A 26,072-nucleotide genomic window follows, 5' to 3' on the forward strand; every position below is an offset into this window, starting at 1 on the left:
TATTTATAACCCCTTTGGCCCCTTCCCATGACCGGCCCTATGCGAAATAAGACCTCGACGAAAAATAAAAAATTATTAATTAAATAAAATATTTATTACTAATTAAATAAAATTTAAGATATTCACATTATAAATGGAATATAATTTATCAGTTATATACTAAATTTATTATTTTAAGAGTCAAATATCAAATTACATTTATAAAAATGAGAAAAAACAATGCATTTTATCATGATTTACGCCTATAAAATTTGATAATTGGAGTATTTATTAAAATCTTTCAATAAATAATTGAAGAATATATGAATAAATAGTTAATTTTAGACTTACTAATTAATTACATATCAATTTTTTACTAATTTTTATATTTCATGTAAAAAAAGTCCATTATTTATTTCGGCCCTAGGCATGGGCCTGCTTTGTCTTGATCCAGAGTTGGCCATGCCCCTTTATGTCAAAAGTAAAAATTAATTATTCTGCAATCTCCCCCTTCATAAGCAGGAGGATAAAAAAGTCATAAATACGACTCACAATATATTTTAGATTTGTATCTGAATTGTTTGATATACCTAATTTGAGTTCAGTAAACATTCATGATTTGAATCACAATCCCTTCAATTATAACAACATCATTGGCAAGACTAGATGTTCTCTCATAATCACGTACGGTTGTTAGACTCACATTTTTATGTGTCAATCACTTGCGTTTGAGACGTTATGGTTTTACCACTCGAAGATGATGGCCTAAATTACCAAAAGGTTCCTATTAATAAAATACATCAGCAAGATCTGCAAGAAAGAATGGAATTAAACAAGTCACTAATGATTTATATCCGGAAAAAAAAACAAGTCACTAATGATATTGCATACTTCCCATGGAGGAAGATCCACTAAAAGATCCAACCATCTGGCTTATCATCATCACATGGCCAACCCTTACCTTTTTCTGCCATCCCACTTGTTCTTAAGTGGATGAATATAGATTCCCACAATGATATTCTCTTTTCCTTTTTTGTAATCATAGCTGGCATAGCAAGTGAAATTTGAAGTTGTTGTGTTATTATTTGTTGTTTGTTGCACCTGTTTGGAAAAATAACTTTGAAGCTACATATTCCTACCTAGGACTAAACCTTCGACTTTAATCTTCTTTCTCACACATTGGTTTTAGCTACCATTTATATAGACATTGAGATGCCTTTCTCCCACTTATTTCCATGTTACTAGAATTCGGAAAAAAAATTACAAAACTAATGAATGATTATAATTATTGTTGAATGAAATGATTAGAACGTTAGTAATTACACTGTTACTATTAATAAAACTGCATAATGCAAACCTTCTAAATTACATAATATAAAGACATTTTGAAATAATATCGAGATTCTCACGGACAATTACATTTTCTTTATAAATTCAATTGACAACATATTATAAAAACTTGCAGAAAGTAATTCTATGACACAAAGTGGCATCATGTAAGGTTGCTAGTTGCTACCACTTATGAATCAAGAAACCTACTCGCTGCTTTACTACACTAGTAGATATTCGAATATTAGAATTTACCATCTGACACGTTGGAAAACAAGCAAGAGAAAAAGAAAAAAAAAACAGAGATAATAGAAAAGTGAAAAGAAAGAAAGTCAAGAGCGACTCTGCTGCGATCTCTCTCCTTCGTTTCTTTGGGTGGTCTCAGAGACAGAGAGAGAGAGAGAGAGAGAGAGGTAAAAGACCATTTTGACCCGTCGTCATTGCAGCTGCCCTCCCTCCTTCTTCTCCCTCCTCTCTGCTCAATTTCGCTCTCTACGCTCACCATGAACGAGAAGGCCAACGTCACCAAGGAGCTCAACGCCAAGCACCGAAAGGTCTCCAAACCTCTTTACTCCTAATTTTGGCTGGTTGTATGATCTTCGATTCTGATATTGGATTTCATCTTGCTACTATTTGTTTAATTCTGATTCGGATAATTGAATGTAATTTTTGTCAAGTCGGATTTGGTAAGATTCGATCTGTTGTGTTCATCTGATTATCTATATGGATTAAGTGCTTATGCATCAAGGATTGAGGAATTTGGGGGGTTAATTTCAAGTGGTGATTTGATTGCTTCTGTTGTGGAGCTGAAATTAGGGGAATGGATGCTTGATAATATGATGTAAATGTTGCTTATTTTAAACCTTGATTACGAGCTTCTGCGATTTTTAGTTGACATCTATTTGGTGTTATCAGATGGGTAAACGTTTGTTAATGTTATTGGTTTACCTACTTTAAGAGGTTTTAGTTTGAAGGATCTGTTTACGGAATGTTAACGAGTATAATAGTGTGATTTAATCATTTCATGCTCACAAGGCTTTCCTAGGTTGTTGAATTTCTGTCTTTGATTATTTGGTGGTTCCGTTGTTTATATATTTGTGTTTCTTCAACTTATGCAGATACTGGAAGGGCTTCTTAAGTTACCAGAGAATAGGGAATGTGCTGACTGCAAAGCCAAGTATGTAGCTGTGAAAATCCAACATAGATTATCTACATAGTTATATATTGAATTGTGAAGCACTAGATTCAATTTGATATTAAGCTAGGTGTCTTGAAGAAAATCTAGTAGTCAAGACTGTTTGAATGCTTTGATTGCTTTGCAGGGGTCCGAGATGGGCCAGTGTGAACTTAGGTATCTTTGTATGCATGCAGTGTTCTGGGATCCACAGAAGTCTCGGAGTGCACATATCCAAGGTGATTTTTTCATTTTTCATGCCACGTTTTTATAGTATCATGTAAGCTGTAAGGTAAAGGATTTTCATTTTTTTGAATTGACCCCACCAAGCTATTTTGTTTTACCAACTTTCACTCGGTGGTATAACATCATGATCACATTTAATGATAAAATCTGGCAACGGTGTATTTGGTCACATGTTCTTATTAATCTTTTAGAGTTTTCTTTCTTCCTTCTTTTTTTTTTCCTTATAACTTTTAGTTTTAGTTGTTTCCTACCCACAGAGAAACTAGTACCTAAGGAAACATTAGTTACATATGCAATGGTTCATCTTATATTGTTGCTTTTCATTACAGGTGAGGTCTGCTACGTTGGACACATGGCTTCCAGAGCAAGTTGCATTTATTCAATGTAAGTTTTTCTGCTATACTTAGGTTTTAGATCTCAAGATTGATGAATATATTCTTTAGGATTGACATCATTTTGTGATTCCATATAGCAATGGGAAATGAAAAGGCAAATAGTTACTGGGAAGCAGAACTACCTCCAAACTATGACAGAGTTGGCATTGAAAATTTTATTCGTGCAAAGTGCGTGCCTGACGGTATCCCTAAGATAACTATCATCTATTTACACTATGGAGTTGCTACCTATCATCATTATGTTAATGCATTCCTGGGTGTTGTTTGATGATTGGATATTTTCTTCAGGTATGAAGATAAGAGATGGGTTGCTAAAGATGGAAAACCAAAATCACCTTCTAGAGGACGCGAGGAAACTGCTTCCACACATTGGCAGAGACCTGTGGAAAGCAGTGGGCATGGGTATATAGCGAAGTCTGAAAAGAAGTTTGGAGAAAGGAAGAGCACACAAACAGCTAGTAGAAGAGACACTGTACCTGCGGGAAGAGTCAGTGTACCTGTTCCTCCTAAAGGGCCTGAACATGTATGTCATATTGTGTTTCTGTCAATTCTCAATTTGTCTGTTTGCATTTTGTTTTCTTGTGATCCATGGAAATGTTTCTCAAAACTATAATACCTGTGATTCTGGTTAGCAAACTTTATTGACTACAGACGTAAGTGTAGGGTCTGTATATTGTTATCTATTAACAACATTTTTGAGAAATAAGGAAATTAATAGTAATTGGGAAATAGGAAAGAAAAAAAAACAACCCAAAGGCAAATTCTTTTTAGAGGATGCATAGTTGTGTGTGTAACCTTTTTTCTTTATTAAAATTTAGAAATTATGTTTCTCTAAAAATCATGTTAATTGTGCTTGCTAGTTACTTGTATTAGTTGTGTGGACCAAGTTATGTTCGGGGGCTCTAGCTACTGCACTAGAATATGTGCTATACTGGGTAGTAATGCACTGGACAAGAATGTATCAGTGTGCTAACTGTGCTCACACCAGAGCTAAGCGTGGCTTTCTATTATCTAGAGTAAACATGTTTAATTGTCAACAGGTAGGAGTTCGTAGTGTAAAAACTAGAGGCATTCATATGAGACACTGGATCTTTCATTTGATGAAGAAATACATTTTGTATGACACGTTTCTTCTGCTATCATTATGTTCTGTGTGTGCTTTTTTTCACGGCTAGCTTTGTTAGTTTTCTATAACAATAGGTGATAGAAAATGTTAATATCAAACTGACATTTCTTAAATGCTTTGTTATAGAAAATTTTGACGCATCCTCTATATATATCAACAGGTTGTACATGTACCAAAACCACAAAATGTTGTTCCACAGGCTGAAGAAAGAAAGCCAGCTGCTGAAGTTGTTTCTGCTGCCCCTCCAAAAGTTGATTTTGCAACTGACCTTTTCGGCATGCTCTCAGTAGATACACCAAGCGAGAATAGCTCAGATGCAGCACCAACTGATGATAACGATTGGGCAGGTTTTCAGTGTATGTCCTCTCTTCCATATCACCTCAACTAGCTTCCCTTGTTCATTCGGGATGTTTGGTTCAGAGTTCCGACTTCTTGTCATTTTCTTGAGTTTGAGATATGTTCTTGTGTTCAATCTGCAGCGGCTAATGAAGCATCAAAAATTGAGAAAACCAGTCCACAAAAATCAGAAGAAAGCAGTAGCAAGCCTGCTTCAGGGATTGAGGATTTATTCGCAGATTCACCGTCATTAGCACCTATTGCAGAGAAACCCAAGAAAGATGTTAAAAATGATATTATGAGTCTGTTTGAGAAGGTATGGAATGCCTTGTTATGTACAATTACAATCTGTTAGGGAAGTGTTGTATTATTTTGATGACATTTAATCAAAACTGAATCTGTTTTTCCTAGTTGGGACTCTGCTCAATTGCTGAAGTGTGTGTTGATTTATTATCTTTAAGCCTTCTAATTTTAGTCAAATGAATGTTTACAATTCGTATGGAGATATATGTCATCTAATATGATGGTTCAAATGTCTGCAGTCCAATATGGTGTCACCATTTGCCATGCATCAACAGCAACTCGCAATGTTGGCTCAGCAGCAGTCTCTTTTCATGGCTGCAGCTAAATCTGCCGGTGGGGACCAAAAGTTTCCGGGCACTACACAACAACCTGTTTTGAACGGCACCAATTTATCTTCCCAACAGCAACTTGCAATGCTGGCTCAACAACAATCTCTTCTCATGGCTGCTGCAGCTAAATCTGGCGGCATGGACCAAAAGTTTCCTGGCATTGCTCAACAGCCTGTGTCAAATGGAAGCAGTTTACCCACCCAAAGTTGGCCAAACATTGGTTACCAAATTCCTGGGATGATGATGCCTGTGGACGGACAGGGTGGTATAAAGAATGTTGCACAGGTAGGGTCCATAGATGGACAGGCTTGCCTGATCATGTAATGTAGTTTATCTATCCGCATCTACGGAGTTTCTCAATTGTTATTTATCCTTCCAGGCAGGGACAGCAGGAGCGGCAAATCCAACAGGAAGTTCTGTTCCATATTCAATGTCTAGGTATGTCATGTATCTCTGCTTATCTGAGTTGTATAGGTAAATGCTGCTATTGAGGCAGCCTTTGATGTAAATTGAAATTAGTCGATGCCACTTTAAATTATCTCATGGAATTTGAGCTTCGGAACATATAATATTAATAATTGTCCTTGTGATGCATATAATCTCGACTGTACAATGTTGGTTGGGTGTTGATGTGCCGCCCCATTCTTCATGGGTTTGTGTCATTGACTGTCATGGCGACACCCATCCAGCACTGTGAATAAAGAGAGATAAAAACGAAAAGGCGCAATATGAAATCTGCTGTTTTGGTTTACTTGTTTTTGCTAGAGCTCAAACTTTTGGGAAATTGGCCCAGATTTTTGATTTCAGTTATTAACCTGGACTGGTATTTTCTTTGTCTGATATATGTATGTGTGGTACTTTTTTGGGAAGCATTATCAATAAATATGATGGCTTAAATATTTATGCCCACAAGTTTATATGGGACAGTGAGGGATGCAAAACCCCAAGTAGTTTTACCTTTCTTAAAGTATCCTTCATTGCATGTGGTAATGCTGCATTTAGTTGCCCCTTCCCTCGTTTATTACATCTTTCAACCAGTTGTGTGTTCACGATTTCTGATATCCTATTTTGATTTTAACTACTTAATATTCTGAAACATTGTAATGAACTGATCTGTATTTGAATCTTTTACAGCTTTTATTCTATGCCCCAAGCTAGCCCAGTTAATGGGATGACTGCTGGAGTGAACAAAAGTCAGTCACCATCTCCTACATCTGCTGCAACTTCTTCAACCTTGACACAAAAGGGAAAAGATTATGATTTCTCTTCTTTAACACAAGGGATGTTCGCAAAACAGTGAGGACCCTTTTGGGTGATATTATGAGGTCTGTGTTATACTATTTAAAGAAAGAAAAGAACACTTGAATCACAGGAAAATATTACTTAGTTCCCCTTTTCCCACCTTTACTGGGGTTTGTAATCTATATGTAGAGGCAGTCCACTTTTTTACTTTTCATCTCTTGGTAATTACTTCATTTGTATGATTAGGATTATTTGAGAATAAGATGGTTTTAGATTGATCACAATTATTTTGTTTCCAACTCAACTGTGTTTCTTAGGACCTGAACTGAACACGTTCTTTACATAACGTAAGATGATCTGTTTAGAGCATATTGCAATTGTTGGTTTTGTTTGAAGCTTTTAGCAGAATGCCTTCTCGCCTATTGCCGTCGACCTCAGTCTCAATCCTAGTGATTGCCTTCATCCTGGCTTTAGCTGCCAAATACAAGAACAGAAATTGGTCTTCTGTCTACGAAGTGTATGGCATAATCGTGTGGCTGATCAGTTTCAGCCAATTTTTAGCCGGAGAAAACTGAGAACGATTATCGACTTCCAGTCGCTAACAAAATGAGAAGATAAAGAATAAGGGAAGCAACCAGGTAGTTTTGGGATGGAGGAACTTGAACGGTGATTGACCAAAAACAAAAGAGACTTAGGGCCCAGTTTGGCACAGCGTGCTGTGGACAAAATTACTTTTAAAGCTGATGTGAGCAGAATTGTTTTTAAAGTTACTGTGAGAGGAATCATCTAACCTGTTTGGTAAACTGTTTTACAAATGTGCTGTGGCTTTTAAAATTACTGAAACAGACATTGCAATGCTTAATATATTGAAAATAACTTATCTCAAAATTCTTTACTTCTTGATCAAAAAACATTTATACTTGTATAATGCTCCTTTGAAACCATTTTGGAAATCATCATTTTGGGTGAGTACGTACTCTAATATCGATCATTTTCTTCCAGGTTTTCATGGGATTCTCTATCAGAATTACTGAATTAGTGCCATGTTTATAATTTTGTAGTATATGCAACATACCTGATATACATGTATATGGTATCACTCTTTTTCTATTTCTATGACCTCGTAGCCATGGCACTGGTAATTTTGGCATGTCTGCTGTTACAGAAAGTATAACCGAGAATGTGATACAAGTTTGTTGATGGTTTCATTTGTTAGTGAGACTGCAAATTCATATGCCAAGCTGGTGACGGGGTTAGACCAGACAATGACAAGAATGATATTTGAGCACTAGGGTGTGGAGAAGTACTGCTATTGGATTCACTGACTATGTTCTTCGACTCCACAAATACAATGCAGCAGACAATAAGGAGAAAACCCACAAGGCTCTTCCGGAGCACAGAGACTTGAACCTCACTACCATTATTCATCAAAACCATGTGAATGGCTTGGAGGTCAAAACAAAGCATGGCGAACAATGGATTGGCTTCGATGCCTCCCCTACCTCTTTTATATTCATGACCGGCGACGGGTTTCAAGTACGGAGCAATGACATGATACAACCTTGTTTGCATAGAGTAACAATCAACGAAAATGCAGTAAGATACTCAATTCTGCTCTCTACTTTCCACAATGGGATCATAACTGTGCCGGAGGAGTTGATCGATGACGAACACCCTTGCTTCTCTCGCGTCTGCCCTTTCTTCCTCTATTACTCAGATTACCATAAACTAATTAATAAATAACATGAGCTCACCTCTTTCTTCCTCCATTACCCAGATCACCATAAACTAATTAACAAATAACATGAGCTCTCCTCTTTCTTCCTCCATCACCCATATCGCAAAAAATTGGACCAAGTCGTAAGAACATGAGAGAATGAGGCTGGTGGTGGACTGTGAATTTAATCCGAAAAATTCAATATCAATCTATACCAACAAAGAATGATTTAATTCAACAACCCAATACTACACACAACATGCCCGGTGAGAAATCAGTGTTTTTCTAAGAAGAGATTTCATTCAAATCAAATGAGTAGATATGGAAGAGATTTCAATAGAGACCCAGTGAGAAAAAGTCTTCTTAGAACTGAGTTCTTAATTGAGTTGCATCCTAAATTAGGGAAATTCGACGGCTGAGGAAAAGTAGATCAATAATTTGCTACATGTGATGAGGAGAGGATGAGAGATAGAGGTTGTGGGTAATTTGAAGAAAACAATGAGGACAAAATAGGGTTAAGTGATAAATTTATTAAGTTGGCTCCGTGTTTTCCCGAAAGCAATTCGCAAAGCAACTCAAGGTTGCTTATTCTAAATATGCTTTTAGGGGCACTGTTTCCTCTAAAATTAGTTATTTTAGTGTCACGGTGTCACCAAACGGCTTCAGCTGCACCCAAAATTGCTTTTGAGCCGAAAGCAGGTCATAAAAGCTATCCCAAACTGACCCTTGAACGGTGGATCCCCACGGCAACCGAAGCAGGTATGCTCTCAGTCGGAAATATGAATAATTCCTATGTTGGTTAGGAATTCATTTTCCTTCATAATTAAAACAGAAAGAGCTCAATTTCTAAATCTCCTTCGAAATTTCGTATTTGTTTCGAGGAACGAGCTTGTATAGTTGGATTAGTTGCCTGAAAGTCAGTTAGAAGGACACCATAGACCCGTAGTTTACGTATAACCAATTGAGTCAACTTTTCTTTGGTAATTCTTGAAATTTCCAAACAGAAGTTTAGGTATCGATCTTGGACTTGTTTTTTCTTCTTCTTCTTCTTCTAGGGGGTCACCTCTGTGCGATTAATTGATGATGACAAACTCGTGTCAGTAACTGGATAATTGGACGGTGGTAGTGGCATGAGAATATAGTTGAAGGAGATAGTTTACTGCAAGCTACAGTTCGAAAATCTTCATCATAATTGATTCCTTGACGTCCACACTTGTGACAGTGAACCGAGTAAGTCAAATATAGTAGGTCACTGGGAACCAAGCATAAGGCACCACGTACCGACCGGAACTTTGGAAGCATGTAGGCTCAGATATTGCTCCATGGTGATCGAAGATGATCGAATCTCCTTCTTGACAGCTTCATACTTGCTTCAGGCCTAAAAAAAGAAAAGAAAAGGTACGTCTCAAGTATGTGTGCATACATCCAATGCAACATTGTAATATTAGATTGCAAGTGTTAGTTCTAATTAAACTAATACATATGAGCTAGAGACATTAAAAAATGAAGGACAAATTCTTTACGAATAGTTGAGAGTTTTGTTAGAAATGTCCAACTTTCAATATCACATTTTGGCATGTCATTTAGCATAACACCATGTATACCATCATGATATATCAGAAATGATTCATATCCATATATAAAAGTTCTAGTAATGATATTACCCTTAAGTTCGGACGGGCATGTCTAAAGTAATTTGGATCGGATTATTCGGATAACAATATTATTCGTGTCTTTTTAAACAGTAGTGGTGAGGATTAGGATTAGAGTAGGATCGATCGGTAGGAGTACGTCCATATATTGATATATAGAATTCTCATGTATGCTTAATGGGGTTAAGAACTTGAGAATCTACATTGCATCGGAATCACATCTTTTGTGAATGGTCCTGCAATGATCTAGAAGATGCTTGGTCGATCTCATCCGACTTGTCCCATTCTTATGAGTTATGATTAAGCCCCCGCCGGCCGCCTCAGACAGCCGGGACCTTCCATCACCATCACCAAAACAAGAACAAAAGTAAGGAGCTTCTTTATTCCAGAGACAGCAGTCATAGAAATGCCCAAAACAAACTCATCCATGTATTTCACAGCATATCGAATACAAAAACGAATATACAGTACGTCGGTTAATTTACTTGGTCCATTGCGGCTTATATTTCTCATCGTTCTGCTAGCTATAGCAGGTTCACATTTTCAACGAGCGAACTGTAGTGTGCAAAACAAACACATCTTACGACTTTAGACGTACAGTACGTAATCTTCTTGGCCCTCAACTACCGGTGGACTTTTCCGGCCATTTCTTTGGACGTACGTACTACCTATATAGCCATGCATGCTAGCTTATCTATATATTTGACCAAACAACATCACTAGGAGCGACTAGAAACAAAATCACAAGTACCATTAAGCTTAATGGGTTCTCGGATTGGTTTGTCGGCAAAGCTCTAAGCTGCTAACAACACATGATTGAACTCTGTTACTAATCCACCAAATCATTGGGAAATTGGATACGATAACACACTTATGCTAGATCAATGGCACCTGTATTTTTTCAACGACTAAATAAATACGGTAGATAGAGGACTTATAATGAACTAAGCCTTGTTTGTTTCACGGGCTGTGTTGGGAAATGAAAAGTTTCGTTTGGAATCCCAAGTAAAAAGAGCGGGAAATGAAATAAATCTCAATTTGAAGGAAAATCTGCCGGAAACTGTTTCCTCCACTCACCCCAAGCATTCTCACTTTCCATCCCTGATAGAAATGATTCTCACTTTCCTTTCCCTTCCTTGAAACAAACACAGCCTAAGGTTGATCAAGGAGTAAATGATTCGTGGTAGCTAGCGTGGGTGTGAAGAAATGCTCAATTATATTTGTTGAACATTAATTTTCTGGGGTTTTTGACTGTAGACAACTGACAAGTTCACATGAGATGGCCAACCCAAATTTTGGTTATTCTTAGCTAGCTTGTTTATGTTTTGGCAACCCACAACTCCACATGTTCCTTGTATTACTCACTCTACTCAGCCGTTGATTCTGCATATTGTAACAGAATATTGTTCTTGATCTATACTAGGTGTAGAAATCTTGGTAAAATTAGGTATGAATACAAGAATATATATGACCTATAATTACATGCCACATGCATGGAGACGGGCCCGGTATAAGGTAGCAATGTACCAAATTAGTTTCCCATAAAATCAAGACTCTACTCTCTGCCACCACTAGGAATATTGTTAGATAGGTTTTCTTCGGATCCCCAAACTGGCTAATTAAACTTATACAGATCGAACTTCATTGTTTTTTTTTTTATCAACGGAACTTTCATTTAACATGGAGCAAGTACAACAACGGTTGAAGCGATACAACATATCTATTACGTACCCGAGACATCCAAAATTCTCCAAAAAATAATCCTAAAATTAATTCCACCGGCACGGACCTTTGGCCAAAACAATTTGGACTGCAATATTTGCAAGTTTGTTTTCTTTTTGTCATCCATCGAAGCAATAACATGTTGAATTTTTGATCTCACAAAATCTTAGCAATCGAGAGTAGATTATGAGCCACAGATAAATACTACTGTCACTCCAATTTATAGAGTTTTAACTTGCAGCAGTCCTTAATTCACAAAAAGGATCGGAGAGGCATGCAATAATATAAATTTTCTAGTTTTTCCCATGCATGGATTATAAACGTACGTATTGTTTTCAGTTTCACAAATTTTAGATTTTGCTTGGTTAGGTTAATCAAACTGAGGTTAAACAAATCTATACATATTCCAATTGAGAATGGAATCGGTTGTTGTCCTCACAAAGTATCTACAACTCACTTGAAATGTCTCAGTAGCTCTAAAACGTGGTCGGCTTCGGCTTTGAGAGAGAGAGAGAGAGAGCACCGCCCCTCCCCCAATGGCCATGGTGGGTGGCGGTGGATGATGGGGCGGAGATTAAGGATCGTCCTCCCTCAAAGACACACTCCATGCGCTTCCGGAGTTAACGGTCACATTTTTATATAGCCGTTGAGCATAAGTGGTGAGGTCGCTACTCTGCCCTTAATTTACAACTGTTCCTCGCAACTAAACAAGACCCTGGTCCCCTGTGAGCTACTTGCAGTCTTGCATCCAATTATCCCATTATTCTACTACACAAGGCTTTGCTCTTTTCCTCTTAGATTATAACGTAAAGCAAATGTGGACAATGTTACTCAAATTGTTAATCGCAGCTTCTAAAACACTTTTGCACATAGTAAAATAATGTCGATCAAAAGGAGGAAGTCTCCAGCTCCCAGCCCGAGAATGGTCTGGAATCCGCTGGGTATTTTTAGACTCGGCAGGTTGGGTTTGGTCGGTTAATTATATATTGGTCTGCAAAATCCTAAATGGCTATGTTTTCTATGATATTCACATGTACGGATAGTCTAGCTTGTGTTCTAAACCCTAATACAAAATCAAGAAAACTACGAATTGTGGAAATGTTAGGGCAAGATTGAGCTGGATTTGATGCTAATTTCAACGGCAACTTAGTAAATGGAAATTCATCGGAGCCAGTAAAAGTCAAGCTGTTTTTTACTTTGATGGATAAAAAACAGGTAGAAGATGTTCCCACTTTGTTATTTGAGATTTTATATACAGTGAAGACAGAACGGTGGTGTTAAAAGAATAAGAAAAACATATAAAAAATTTAGTTATATGTATCAAATGGGAATCAAATCATATGCGAGACGATTGAGCAACTTTATTAGTAACAAACTCATCCAAAAAATATAGTGTTACCGTCTATACTTCTAAGTTCTAACATGCATTTGGCACGAATTTCAGTTTCCTTAGGTAATTTCTGGAGAATGCCAAGGACTTTCTCCATCTATTATCAATTAGGCTTCGTTTAGTGAGATTTAGAACAATTTATCAGAATATAAACTATAAAATGTTGACTCTAATTAAATGACACTCTCATCCAATGTTTCGATCAGGTCATACTATGTTGATTCTAAATCAAACTCTGCAGTGAGAGTATCAAGTTTTTCACAATTAATCATGATCCAATTTCTAAACGTGATGAGTAATTAAGTTTTAGGACGTGTAATTTTTACGGCGATGTTGAGAACACCCAGTAATGATGACGTGTATCGTCACTTAACCAGTTAACCCTCCTTTACTTTTCCCTTCCCCTCCATACGGCCACTCTTACGTACCCTATTTTTCTTGATCCACTAGCTCCCATTTCCATTTTCATTGAAACTCCACGCTCTCCACTTCCCTATATATAAACCCCTTCACCTTCTCCCTTCATCTCTCTCTCTCTCTCTCTCTCTCTCCGGACAAGGTAAGAATATTCCGACCTCCCCCCCCGTTCAAAATGTCGTCGACCTCGAGCAACAACTGGTTATTCACTCTCAAGATCGTGCTGATCTCCACCGGCGTCGTCTCCATGGCCGTCGCACTGAAGCTCTCGGCCCCGGTCGCCGCGGACATCCTTTCGTCGCCAGTACCTTCTCTATGGAGCTCTCTCCTCCCCTGGCTCCGACCTCCCTACCTCTACATCCTCATCAACTGCATCATCATCAGCATCGTCGCCTCCTCCAAGCTCCACGCTCCCAAATCCCAAGACCACCACGCCTCCGATCTCACTATCCCGCCGCCACCGCATGCGGCCGTTCCTCCGGTAAAACTCTCCGCCGTAGAAGCAAGGCCGGACTACGCGGCCTACAACGGCGTCGTTTTGAGCGATTACGGCTACGATTCCAATGTGTTGTCGTCCAATGTTTCCGATTCGTACGGAGGAGCAGTGTCGGCGGAGGCCGTGGAGGTTTTGGAGCCGGAGGAGGAGAAGAGCGTGGTTCTGGCGGAGGTTAACGGCTATGATGACGTCATCCCCTCGGCCACCACAGCCAGGCCTGGACGCGGTGGTTTGCAGAGGAAAAACTCGATGGAGTTTTGGCTGAATGAGAATAAGAAGCCGCCGGTTTCCGCTAGATTCGGTCACAGAAAATCCGTGAAAGCTAGCCCTGAAGGTAAACACTCTCTCTCTCTCTCTCTCTCTTTCCATACGTCCTGTCGTTTTCTTAGCTTTTTTGAATTTTCAAGGGGATGTGTATGAAGGAGGACGGCCTAACCGACTGGTCGGATCGGCGGCCCCAAATCTTTCGGCGATCGGATAAACGTTTTGTTTTTGAAAGTCGATAATGCCCTCGTTTTGTGTGGGAGTTGTGGTTTTGAAAAGCCAGTGGCAGAATGGTAAATTAAAATGAAAAAAGCATGTTGTCGATGCAGGAGGGAAGTCGTTGGGAGTGTCGAAGTCGAAGAGGCACGACACACTGGAGAGCACGTGGAAGACGATAACGGACGGCCGCTCGGTACCGTTAACGAGGCACTTGAAGAAGTCCGACACGTGGGATAAGCATATGGACCAGAATACCCCTCCTCCTCCTCCTGCGATTTCCAACAACAACAGGACGATGCACAAGTCGGAGACGTTCCACGAGCGGAGCGCCACGACGGCGACGGGTTCCCCGGTGAGAAGTAGCGGACAGTCGGCGGGGCGGCTGAGGAAGGAGCCGTCGCTGAGTCAGGACGAGTTGAACCGGCGGGTGGAGGCGTTTATAAACAAGGTTAACGAGGAGATGAGGCTGCAGAGGCAGGAGTCGTTGAACCAGTACCAGGATATGATCGGGCGTGAGGCCCAGGCGGCGCCGTTAGCTCGTTAGGGTTTCAGGGTGTTGGGCTATTTTGGTCAATTTACTAGTTTTCCGACCCCAAAGAAGTAAGTTGGGGGGTGAAACGAGAAGGAAGATATATGTTCATAGTAAAATCGGGGTAACGGGGTTTGCTTCGTGTTGGCAATGTCCATTGTTTTTTTCCCTCTTGTTTGTTCAAGAGGGGATGAAGCTATAAACTAGTTTAGGAACTACATTATGCTTGAGAATGTACAAGTTTTATAATCAAAGTGAGAAATGTTACTCACTAGCTAGTTATGCTCGTATCATCAGCTCTTCTATGACAAAACATGTTTACATATAAGCATGTTTACATATAAGGGCGAAATTATAGAACACATCAATATTACACCCTATATATTTTTGAGGAGTCAGATATCAAGATCTAAACCTGTACGCGACAAATGGGGAGAAAAGCAATATCGTATTGTATACTTGTATCGTTTCTGTACATCGTCGTATTCACTCAAGTTCTTTCTCTCTTCGTAAGTCATCTGTTTCACAATTTTAATTTGCATACATCGAGCTGCAATTCCAACATATCTCTAGCTTCTATACGAGTACACACGTTTGAAGTGGAAATCAATATTGAAGTGCCTGCGATCGGTATTCGTTGGTTTGTGTTTCTCTTCTAGCTGATACATTCGTATGTGGTGATATGTACACAACAATGACAACATGCGTATGATTTAACTTGCTTAATCGAATGGAAAACTTTACTTCGATCAGACCTTCACGAACCAACATGTACATTTCAGTGATTTCACCATGTCAGTTCCAACACATGTATATATTACTACCGTCAAGGCTCTAGCAGCCGTTATATAATAAATTCTGCGATTTCAAAATGGCGGTGATGTCGACCCAGAAAACCCTGATTACCATGAAACTCAAGCCAAATGTTTGGCAGGAAGTTCAAATGTGGCCAAAAAAGCTTGGAAATTGGTGACAATTCTGGATGAGCACTCAATCTAAAAAGACGTAGCCAAATCTTGACTGCTAAGGAAACCCAGAAATTTGGCTGCCTAGAAGATCAAAGACTTCAGCTGCTTTCACTGTAACGTTTTGCGAGTATGAAAGAAAATTAAGAAATAAAGTAGTAAGGTACAGCCAGACGCTGGATCCAAAAGGGACTTCGTATTTATACAGTTATGGCAGTATATCCCAAATTTGAGGACCAATTATTTTAAAGCTTAATCTGCGTGGATATATTAGACGACACCGTCTCAGCTGGCCGGTTAGTGATGTCATCTCCAATGGTGATGAAACTGACAGGTATTGGGCTTTTGTAACTTATCTCATTCATGCTGCTGATCGATAATGATGAACGAGCCTCTTTACTTAGCTATGGAGAAATTAATGGTGGTCGGTTGTACTCGATCTACTGTCAAGTTCATGCCGAGACTCTGGTTAGTTTCAAGTCAATACGAAAATTATTACTTATTCATATTGTGTATGGCATTCATGTAACTCTTTTTAATTTGTTACGTCATTGATTTGCATGGAGCGTTACAATTGTAAGCATTTTCATTACGGAAACAGAATCAGAAATGAATAAATCCATATCAGATAATCCTCCTTAGACTTCAAATGGTAATAAACACACGAATCACCCGAAATAAGAACTACGAATGTCTTGGCACAGTTTCACTTTGGTAGACATGTTGAGGCTGATGTAGCATCCAGAGCATGACTGTTTCTATGGTCTTTTTGACTGATCAATGGAAACCAGAATCCCTTCACCAACCAACACATTTCATCATCTGAGTTCCAAGTCCAAATCACAAGCAGTCAATAAGCTGGCGTTTTTTTATATTTTAAACCGCTATTTCAAAATGCCAAAGGACCTTGCTTAGCATAATATTGGAAGCCTAACATTTGGCAGGAAAAGTAGGTGTGGCCAAAGAAAGCTTGAAAAAATGGTGGGAGTTCTGGATATGCACTCAATCTAAATAGTCGTAAGCTGCTTACACTGTAACGCTTGCAAGTAGAAATAAATAAATACAAAGAAAACATGGAGCTAAAAAGGAGTCCCTTATTTATAGAATTCTGGCAGCATCCCAAACTGGGAACCAATTGTCACAAAGGTTGATCAACTCGGATATGTTAGACGACACCGTTCATATTTGGTTCTTCCAATATATCAGAATTCAGAGTGCTGTACAGAAATTTCTTTTGTTTCACCCCCGGTTTGCATTTCAGCTTTATAGAAAGCACGGGCTCAGGGAATGACACTAACACTATGATATTAATTAATTACACATTGTGGCATCCTGTACAAGTCATTCCACTTTTTTTTCCATGTAACGGATTCTACATTGCCATTGTAGTAACTGGGAAAAGCCGATCCAAGAAAGTATACACTATACACTCCCCCTCCCAATAGAAGTGCACCGCTGTCAAAGCACACAAAAATTTAACAACGTTAGTGAAGACCATACAATCTATCAGGTATCTGCGAAAATGCATCTAGCTCATGAGCATAAGCGTTGATATCCGGCCACACAATCACTACATGCTGATTTGGAGGTGGGTTGAATTTTGAACAAATTAATGAGTAGTTAGGTTATATCATGCTTACCACCACAATATTCTATCAGTAACTAATGTTGAGGTGCATTTTCCATTTATCTTTTTACCAAGATGAATGCCTAGTATTCACCCAGTATGGGGAGCTTTACTAAAGAGCTTCCAACATATAGAGAGTAGAAGACAATTTTAAGAATTACCTGATTGGGTTGATCCATGCTGAAAATTTGCGAAAAGAGAGCAGCCTCTGCATAAGTATGGATATTTTCAGGACACAAGAAAATAGCTTGACATAGAATACAAAAAAAAATTCACTAAATCAATTGAGACTTTGACACCAAACATGGAATTGGTTAAGCAGAATTCCAATCTATATGCGGCAAGGTGGTAAAGGCAGATAACTACTATGACGATGGAAGTTACTTCTCTAAAAATACAAACTATGTTAATCTACTAAAGATTATATACCTGCAATGCTCCAGCAAAGGAAGCAGCAAGTAGTAGAGGAGCAACATAACCAGTTGTGTATGTCAATAATAGGCTACCTCCTATAATAGGATCCTGTCATAAAAATTATATTCTTACTGTAAATGTCACTAACTAAAATGTGTCGACCAACTATAAGATATGGTACATCATACAATCTGTAGTTGTTTTTTTTCCTCAACTCTCTAGAATTTGAGAGATATTATACAACAATCACTCTTTCATGATATTATTGATATATAACAACAGCAGTGTTCACCTGGTCACTAATTGACCAAGAGATTCATGCTCAATCCCCCTTAAGGTTGAAAACAACATCTCAACTTACAAAAAATGTACATCCAAGGCTCATATATCAATTACTCCCTCACGGAGATCATGATAGAGTTGATTAACGAACAATTACCCAATTGAAATTAAGACACAACAAAGAAAACTTGGTTTAAATCTAGATATGTGATGATCTGTAATCTCATGTTAACAAAAAGATTTTCAAGACCAGCAACTTTTGGACTAGTATCAGGTCAATCAGGCATTAATCAAGCATGTTTACTTGTAGGGCCAGTAATGTTCTGTATCTATATACCACTTGCGAACAGAAATTCCAAACATGAAACATTTTAATTTACCTTGGATGTAGCTACATATCCTAGCAGAGTAGCCAGCACGGGCGTACTACATGGAGAGGCTGCTAATGCAAACGTAGGTCCAGCTAGATACGCTTGAACACCTGCATGACAGAAAATTCTAGTACGCAACGTTAATAGTGATTATGAACATTAGTGAACAGTGTTAAATAATAAACAGTGATAAAAGGTGAAATTTAGATAGTAAGAAATTTATTACTGTTCTATTATGAACTTATATTTAATTTCCTAGGAACTAGCCTTTAACATGCTAATAATTTTCACCTAACGACCTTTTTGTTTAAATGGTTATTTTTCTTCTGGCGGAATCAATGTTGTCCTAGAAAGTAATAAACCTGGGTTCTAAAAGTGCAAAATAAACAAAGATGAAACATGCAAATTTGACTAAATGTACATATGCAAGGATAGAAAATTTCATGCAAAACTTAAATATTTTTGCGACGGATTTTAGGGGCCAGATAAAGTTTATTTATTCAACATAAATACAAATACAAAACTCAGAGCATTCCTCTTATGTAAACAGCTACAACTGTTTAGCTACTCATAATTAAAATACAAACTTACTTGAAGAGAAATGCACTCCACACCAAATTTATACAGCATAAAGATATTTCACACAGCAATAAGCACACTCACACTCAAGCGATGTTATACACTCTTATTCTTAGAACACTTAGTAGAATGACACTTTCTATTTGAGACTATGTCACGATCTTCTGATTTTTTCTTTCTTGCAACCTTTTTATCTCCAGTGTAATAGTTTAATTCGGATGCATTAAACTTTCTTGATAGGAACTTGTAAATCTTTTCCTAATTGAAATCTGGGGTCATGGCCAGAACTACTCCTGCCCAGTAATAATCATTTGCATATGTCTACAAGATGATTAAGTCTCCTTCTTCTGGCAGTTGTAAGGGGTGTAGACTTTGGGTTAACTCCTTGATTTTTTGACAGTATTACTATCGTCTTCCGTAAAGTATCATTTCTTCTTAGAACTGGTTTTGGTGAGAGTAAAGCAGTAAGACCACTTACTTGAGGGATAAAGTATCCAGCAAAGTTGACAACTCTTAAAAATCTTTACAAGGATTTTGCATCAGGGATTTGCTCTGGGAATTGGCTGATCTTCTTAACAATGTGTTATTGGAGATGAATATCTCCATCTTTAATATAACTACCCAAAAAGTCGATCTCTTCTTTGACCAAATGTATCTTCTTTTGTCCCAAAATGATTCATTCTAGACAATAAGCTTACAAACATGCTCTAGATACTTCAAATATTCATTCATAGTTCTTGAGAAGACTAAGATATCATATATATAAACTATGCAAAAATCTGAATAGGGCTTAAAAATGTTGTTCATCTTCCTTTGGAATGTAGATGGAGCCTGCTTGAAACCAAATGGCATAACCAACCATTCATAATGCCCTTACGGTGTTCCAAAAGTCGTTAATGCTATGGAATCTGGGTGCATTTTCACTTGCCAAAATCTTGTTTTAGCATCGAACTTAGAAAAGATTTTAGCTCATTTGAGACGATTTATGAGGACCCTCACTTGAGCTATCTGATAACCGTCTTTAACGGTTTGTTTGTTAACATCTCTGTAATCAATTACCATCATAGTTTTTCCTCTTACATGTTTCCGCATGATTTCTTACTATGAAAGTTGTAGCATGATGCAGACTGTTTAAAGCTCTGATTAACTTTTTCTCAAGTAGTTCTTTAATTTGACTTTCCATCTCTTTCTTATCTTTTTCCCTATATGACAAATAGCGTTGGCATCATGCATTTTAAGCTTGCAATATACCAGATCCTTATTCCAGTACAGTTGAAGATCTTCACTGATTACAGGTTTCAATAAATTCTCTATTTCAGCAATAGTTGGCACCTTCTTCTGCTCAACTCTAGTAGCATACACCTCAGGTTATGCTCTCTGATATATTCCTCTTCTCCATCTGAGCTTTTTAGTTCTAGTGAATTTGAATCTGATACATTTTCAGGAAAATTGAACTTTTCTCCTGACTCAGAGTCTTCTGATTCCATGTTTGACACTATCTCACTGTGATCTTTTAAATGATCATTTAGCAACAAAATGGGTTCCTAAACGGGCTTATAATCACCACTATTTGCTGACGACCTCTGATATTGATCTGTAAATCTTTTTTCGGTGACACTTATTACTTCAGCAAGGCGAGATTCTTAGAAGAACTTGCGGTTCTTCTCAAAACCAATCATTTGTGGATTTTGAATCACATATTGCTAGAGAAGGAAATCATTTCCAATCAACACATCAACTCCCTGGCTTTCACATTGCCAGATAATCTTGCATATAAAGTTTTTTCCACCTAGGGAAATGTTAACATTTCACGCCATAGTGTTCATGATGATCTCATGTTCTCCCATAGTGACTATAGCGACTGATCTTAGCTGGGCTGGCATATCGCTTGGCGAGTGTATATCATGCCGCTATCTACGAACGCGTGCAGGTGGTATTTCTTGTATTTCGGAAACTTCAATCCTATGGTGATGTAGTTGCTGAATCTGCTAGTCTGAGCTTGCTTGACGTGTTCTTCCTTTTTTCCTGCAGTTAGCAACTTCATTAATCCTTTCAATGATAGGTTCTCTGATAAGATGATGGTTTTTATTAGAATGATCTTCTTCATATTCTTCAATTAGGGCTCTTGATGATCTTTTATCCTTTTTTGGACACTCATTCGCATAATGTCCTTCTGTTTTGCAGAACCAACATCGACATTTCTTAACTTCTCTTGTAGAACTAGGATTGGTTATCTTTTTCTTGAAAAATCTTTTTCTGGAAACAAATTTCCTTTTTCACCTTCAGGTCTTCTTTTGAAACTTTTCCGGAAATTGTATTCTTTTTTTTTGAAGAAAAATTCTTCTTTCCAACTTTGTTGCAAGAGAAATTCTTCTTGTATTTTCTTTCCGTGTGACATCCCCATGCATAGGAGTCTCCAGTATCTTAGAACACATGTTTTCAACTCCCTGCGTTGTTTCTTCGCAGTTTTGGATTTCTTATTCTCTACACATTGTCTTCTCAGGAGATCCCTGACTCTCTCTGCGGTCCCTCCTACTGTAAAAATATTAAGGATTTTCTTCTAGTGATTGTGCTACTGCATCATTCCAAGGTTCTAGTAGTTTCCCGTAATAAGTTCTCACCAGATCTTCATTATCTATGTCTTCGATGGTGCAGTAGTAATTTTGGAACTCATTGGTGTACTCCTCAAAGTATCTCATGTTGCAGATACTTAACTTTTGAATGTTTGCCTTGGCCCTTTTCTTTGCATGCTCACCATGTATCGTTATATCCTCTGCAAAATTTTTCATATATCGGACATGTAAAATCTAGAGGATTGTTGGTTTAAGCCAACTTGATTGCCCAATCAGGCCACTGAGTGTTCCTCTTGAATGATTGATACCACTTCTGAACTATTTCAGTTAATGTTGACTCGTCATAATGAGTTTCAGAGTACTCATATTTTGACAACACCAAGGCTTGGGTTAATCTCAAGCTAGCCACCCAATTGTCTATGAATTTTCTTTTGTCTCCAACCTGGTCTAGATCAAGATATACTTCTCTTTCAGATACCGACTATCTATTTTGGTTTAGTAGGAATGAACTTTTGAGAACTCATTTCTCCAGGTTTTCCTGTAAGGACTAATCCTTTGGGAAGTTTAACTTTATTTTCTCTAATGATCTTTGTAGGGTAGTTCGTGATATTCTGAACTATTGTACTTCTTTGGGGGGGATTTGCTGTATTCACATTTTCTGTATCCATGTTAGAGGATTCACCAGATTCTGGTGTAGCCTCTTGATACGGAAGAATATTCCTTTTTGGTTTTCTTCTTATCTCGACCTGTGAGATTTTTTGCATGATTTCTCCTAACTCTTCTGTTGACTCACATGTTTCTGCCTTTGCATATAGATTTTTGAGTCTTTCAGCCCCAAGCATCTTCATTGGACTCTTTGTATCTTCTTCCTCGAATGATTTTTTAAGGAATGTAGATGACTTGGCTCCCGAAGTGCTTCTTTCTTCATTACTAGCAAACGAATGTCTATGGAATTGTAGGCTTATCTTTTCTCTCATGTCTTCATAGATTGATGCTTTGGTATTTTCAATTTGCTTGATTGGAGGAGTTAGGTTCCACTTTTGTGGAAATGTCACCTCATTTCGTTTTGTAACATGCTTCTGCTATGTATGATTTCTTAGATTGGTGAGAATAGATGTAGTGAGTTCGGGACTGTTAAGGAATTTAATATTTGGAGCAACATTCGAGCTCATGAGCTTATAATTAGATTCGGTAATCTATGACAAGCTCCATCATTCATTTTTTCATAGAAAAAATCTCGTCTGTCTTGAATTGAAACATTTTTACTACCTAGCAGAGTCTTTTGTAATACAAAATGATTGATAATTTTTTTGTTTGGATTCTCTTTTGTTAGTGAGAGAAGCCAACTTTGTGGCATAAAACTTTTAACCAACCTGCTTTTGAGCTAAGCGTGCTCTAATACCAGCTAGGGGCGGATCTAACTAATGCTCAAAATGTTTAGGGGTCTCTAGTAAAAAGTTGTTGAGTTAACATCGCTCACCCATATTATGTCTATCTCATGCCCATCACCCTAAGTAAATGTCAAGTGTCTTTTTTCTCAACAAATTTATAACTATAGTATTATAAAAAACACTTGACATTTATTTAAGGTAGTGAGTATGAGATGGACATGATAGAATTAGACGACAAATTTGGTTCCTACAACTTTCATAAGCAACCATACGGACTTATTGGTGGCATAACTAAGGACAAGACTATAATAAGAATCAATGCCTAAGTGGAGCACACATGAATATTAATGAGTATAACGCCTAGAATATATAAGTCAATTATTATCAGATTTTATAAAATTTACATGTGAACTACTGAATGACTTTATAGCAAAGAATTTGGAAAATAGAGAGAAAAAGTTATAAGAGAACTGATTAGGAATTTATCACCTATGCCCTGCTTTTCCCTGAACCAAATGCTCCTGCGTGATTCCAATTAATCCTTAAATCAGTACTAAAGTATTCTATGAAAATCACTAATAGTGACAAACTGACAGCCCAAGTTCAATCAGGACCCAACACTTCTGCCTCCCCCTCAGAAAAGTCATAGTACAAAAGATATAAAATGCTTACCTATGTAACCAAGAGTCAGTGGTAGAACGCTAAGAGTACAAGGAGAAAGGCTAGTCCAAAGCCCAGCACCAAATATAACTGCCAAACTGTAGAGATGAAGAAGCAATAAGAATACTGTTAGAGGTTTTCAGTACAAAATGATCAACATTTTCAAAATCAAATAGGAATGGATACAAAAGTGTGGAACTGAACCTGGAGAAACTGAGGGCTGATAACTGGTCTTGAACAGCTTCATTAGCTTGTTGTCCAGTGGTAAAAAGGAAGCCCCCAAACCAATCTCCTGCTCGGCTGCTCCTCCTTCAGCATGTCATAAACTGATACAACACCTTCCTGACTTGGAAAAGAATTCTAGTTCCTGAGATTATATATGAGAAGTAAAACTTGCATACAGAATTTTGAAAGTAGAATAACCTATAAGCAGACAAACATAAAATTGTTCAGACGGTCATCCCTGAATTTAAACATTTACTAGGAAATAATACACTACATATCCTATAAGTTAAAAGTAGGCTAATTAACTGAAAATTTGAAAGAAAAATTTACTAAAAAGGTGAGGGCATTAGTATTTGAGGACAAACAAACTCTCACCAGGATATCCCTTGTAGTTACAGCCTTTGCCATGTCTATGAAGACCAAATTTCCTACTGAAACATTCAAACATAATAATTGTAATTGCAAGCAACCGAACCCCTACGATTCAAAATCAAAAGTGAAAAGCTATGGATGCAATGTACATGTATATCATGTACATGCAAGTGCATCCTCTATAAATGATATAATCAATTCTAATCTTATGTAAATAAAAGCTTTCTTTCCATTTTATATAATTAAACTAAATAAAAAGGCTTAAACAATCAGCAAGTTTTGTGCTGAAACAAAAACTAAAGTATCTCCTCAATAATTGAACTTGGAAGAGTTAAGGTAGTTACCTGCTACGGCATTTACAAATGTCATAATTTGAAAGCTGTTGACTCCATCATGTTTTACTAATGGTGTAAATTCTTGGCCAACATCCGGAGGTGTAGAATCTCTCTTCAGCGCTCCGACGGGCACCACATATCTACCTTTAAATGAATAAATTTATAGGAATAATTGTGTTATATTGTATTAGTGCATCCACACACTAAATCTATATTGACATATAAAATCAAGAACACCACTTTAATTAATCAAAATGCCATCGTACTTGTAAGTAACAGTGTAACACACAACAAAAAATTCAACCTTCATTTCTAACCTAAATAGATTATCTTCATGTTATTGGAAAGCAATCATAAGCTGAATATCACTTGCAGAATCATAATTCACTCACCACGACTAGTTCTCCGGCCACGCTTGGAGATTGAAGTAGTGAAAGAATTATTGATGACATCACTGTAGCAATGGTTGATAGCCAAAATCATCTATGGAATCATCACAGAAAACAAAAATGGAAGTGTGTTGAGAGACATCTTTTGAGCTTTATGTTTCATTCGTGGGTTTAAGCAAAGAGCAGAACATGCCACAACCCAATAAAGATAAACATCGGAAGGGACGAAAAGGGTCAAGATTTGCACTACTTAGACTTGGGAGTTTGGATTGGCTTCACAGAGCAGTATAGAAATGCAAACTATGGCAACGAGTGTGATAGCGTCGAATAATGGAACATTGTTAACCAAGATTAGTGACGATGTGGTTAAAGATTTAAAGCATACGGGGCTTACTTCACATTTGGGTTCAGCGCAAGAGAGAACTTTGAAGCCCATTAATGGTCTTGATATTTGGGATGGTGTCACACATTAGTATGTTGAAAAATATTTTATTAGAACTTTGCAACAATGAGATCCCCATCTCAGACACTCTTTGAGTTTTGGTAGAATTGTCAGGTTCAGGTCTCCATTTCTTTCTCTAATTTTCATTTTGTAATTAATATACATGTATTCTTATGACCATCGGCTTAGTTAAGTCCAATCATATTTCCTTCTTTGTATGATAAAATAGTTAATGAGCTCATCCTGACTTATTCTTGGGTGTGGCTATTGTCACCCCACAGTTCACTTTGTTCACACCGCAATTTTTTGTTTTATTGAAAAACTGACATACTCTGATGTAAATTTATTGTAATAGACATTAAGTTGTTTAAAATTTATAATTCATTTTTGTTTATTTCACAAAACACACATCTATTAAAATATATATTATTTATTATATATGTTAAAATCGAAACTAATGAAAAGATTTAAACCCTTATATTTCTATAATATTGTTAAATTAAAGAGCATGCTCTTGTTTTTTTTTTTTTGGACTTCAATGTGATAGAATTTGTTTTATCAACTGAGATTTTTAAATTAACG

At 37.5% G+C, this 26,072-nt stretch overlaps 3 protein-coding genes across 3 annotated transcripts; 2 read left to right on the plus strand and 1 right to left on the minus strand.

Moving 5' to 3' along the window:
• Nucleotides 1-1,648: 1,648 nt before the first annotated feature.
• Nucleotides 1,649-6,763, plus strand: LOC126789596 (ADP-ribosylation factor GTPase-activating protein AGD5). The gene is made up of 11 exons (XM_050515797.1): nucleotides 1,649-1,862; nucleotides 2,427-2,485; nucleotides 2,631-2,721; nucleotides 3,058-3,112; nucleotides 3,201-3,291; nucleotides 3,412-3,646; nucleotides 4,410-4,605; nucleotides 4,729-4,901; nucleotides 5,128-5,502; nucleotides 5,597-5,655; nucleotides 6,352-6,763. Exons 1-11 carry the CDS (start codon nucleotides 1,812-1,814, stop codon nucleotides 6,515-6,517), a joined length of 1,551 nt encoding a protein of 516 aa, XP_050371754.1. The 5' UTR covers nucleotides 1,649-1,811; the 3' UTR covers nucleotides 6,518-6,763.
• A 6,743-nt stretch (nucleotides 6,764-13,506) lies between these two features.
• LOC126788245 (uncharacterized) lies at nucleotides 13,507-15,155 on the plus strand. Its single transcript, XM_050514215.1, has 2 exons — nucleotides 13,507-14,187; nucleotides 14,447-15,155. The coding sequence occupies exons 1-2, from the start codon at nucleotides 13,533-13,535 to the stop codon at nucleotides 14,878-14,880; spliced, it is 1,089 nt and encodes a 362-aa protein (XP_050370172.1). The 5' UTR covers nucleotides 13,507-13,532; the 3' UTR covers nucleotides 14,881-15,155.
• A 2,047-nt stretch (nucleotides 15,156-17,202) lies between these two features.
• Nucleotides 17,203-25,142, minus strand: LOC126787088 (cytochrome c-type biogenesis ccda-like chloroplastic protein). Its single transcript, XM_050513022.1, is given in 13 exon segments — nucleotides 17,203-17,253; nucleotides 17,255-17,285; nucleotides 17,619-17,665; nucleotides 17,887-17,979; nucleotides 18,534-18,634; nucleotides 18,887-18,893; nucleotides 23,557-23,588; nucleotides 23,740-23,825; nucleotides 23,932-24,029; nucleotides 24,031-24,069; nucleotides 24,328-24,383; nucleotides 24,669-24,803; nucleotides 25,052-25,142. Coding segments are annotated over 13 exon segments (867 nt in total).
• Nucleotides 25,143-26,072: the final 930 nt, after the last annotated feature.

Source organism: Argentina anserina, chromosome 3, assembly GCF_933775445.1.
Source record: "Argentina anserina chromosome 3, drPotAnse1.1, whole genome shotgun sequence".
Classification (NCBI taxonomy): domain Eukaryota; kingdom Viridiplantae; phylum Streptophyta; class Magnoliopsida; order Rosales; family Rosaceae; genus Argentina; species Argentina anserina.

Excerpts from the sequence above, each read along its gene's own strand:
- LOC126789596 (XM_050515797.1), top strand. The coding sequence starts at position 1,812 with ATGAACGAGAAGGCCAACGTCACCAAGGAGCTCAACGCCAAGCACCGA. Across the intron at positions 3,647-4,409 it reads CTCCTAAAGGGCCTGAACAT|GTTGTACATGTACCAAAACC; the intron begins GTATGTCATATT and ends ATATATCAACAG. Across the intron at positions 4,606-4,728 it reads CGATTGGGCAGGTTTTCAGT|CGGCTAATGAAGCATCAAAA; the intron begins GTATGTCCTCTC and ends TTCAATCTGCAG.
- LOC126788245 (XM_050514215.1), top strand. The coding sequence starts at position 13,533 with ATGTCGTCGACCTCGAGCAACAACTGGTTATTCACTCTCAAGATCGTG. Across the intron at positions 14,188-14,446 it reads CGTGAAAGCTAGCCCTGAAG|GAGGGAAGTCGTTGGGAGTG; the intron begins GTAAACACTCTC and ends TTGTCGATGCAG.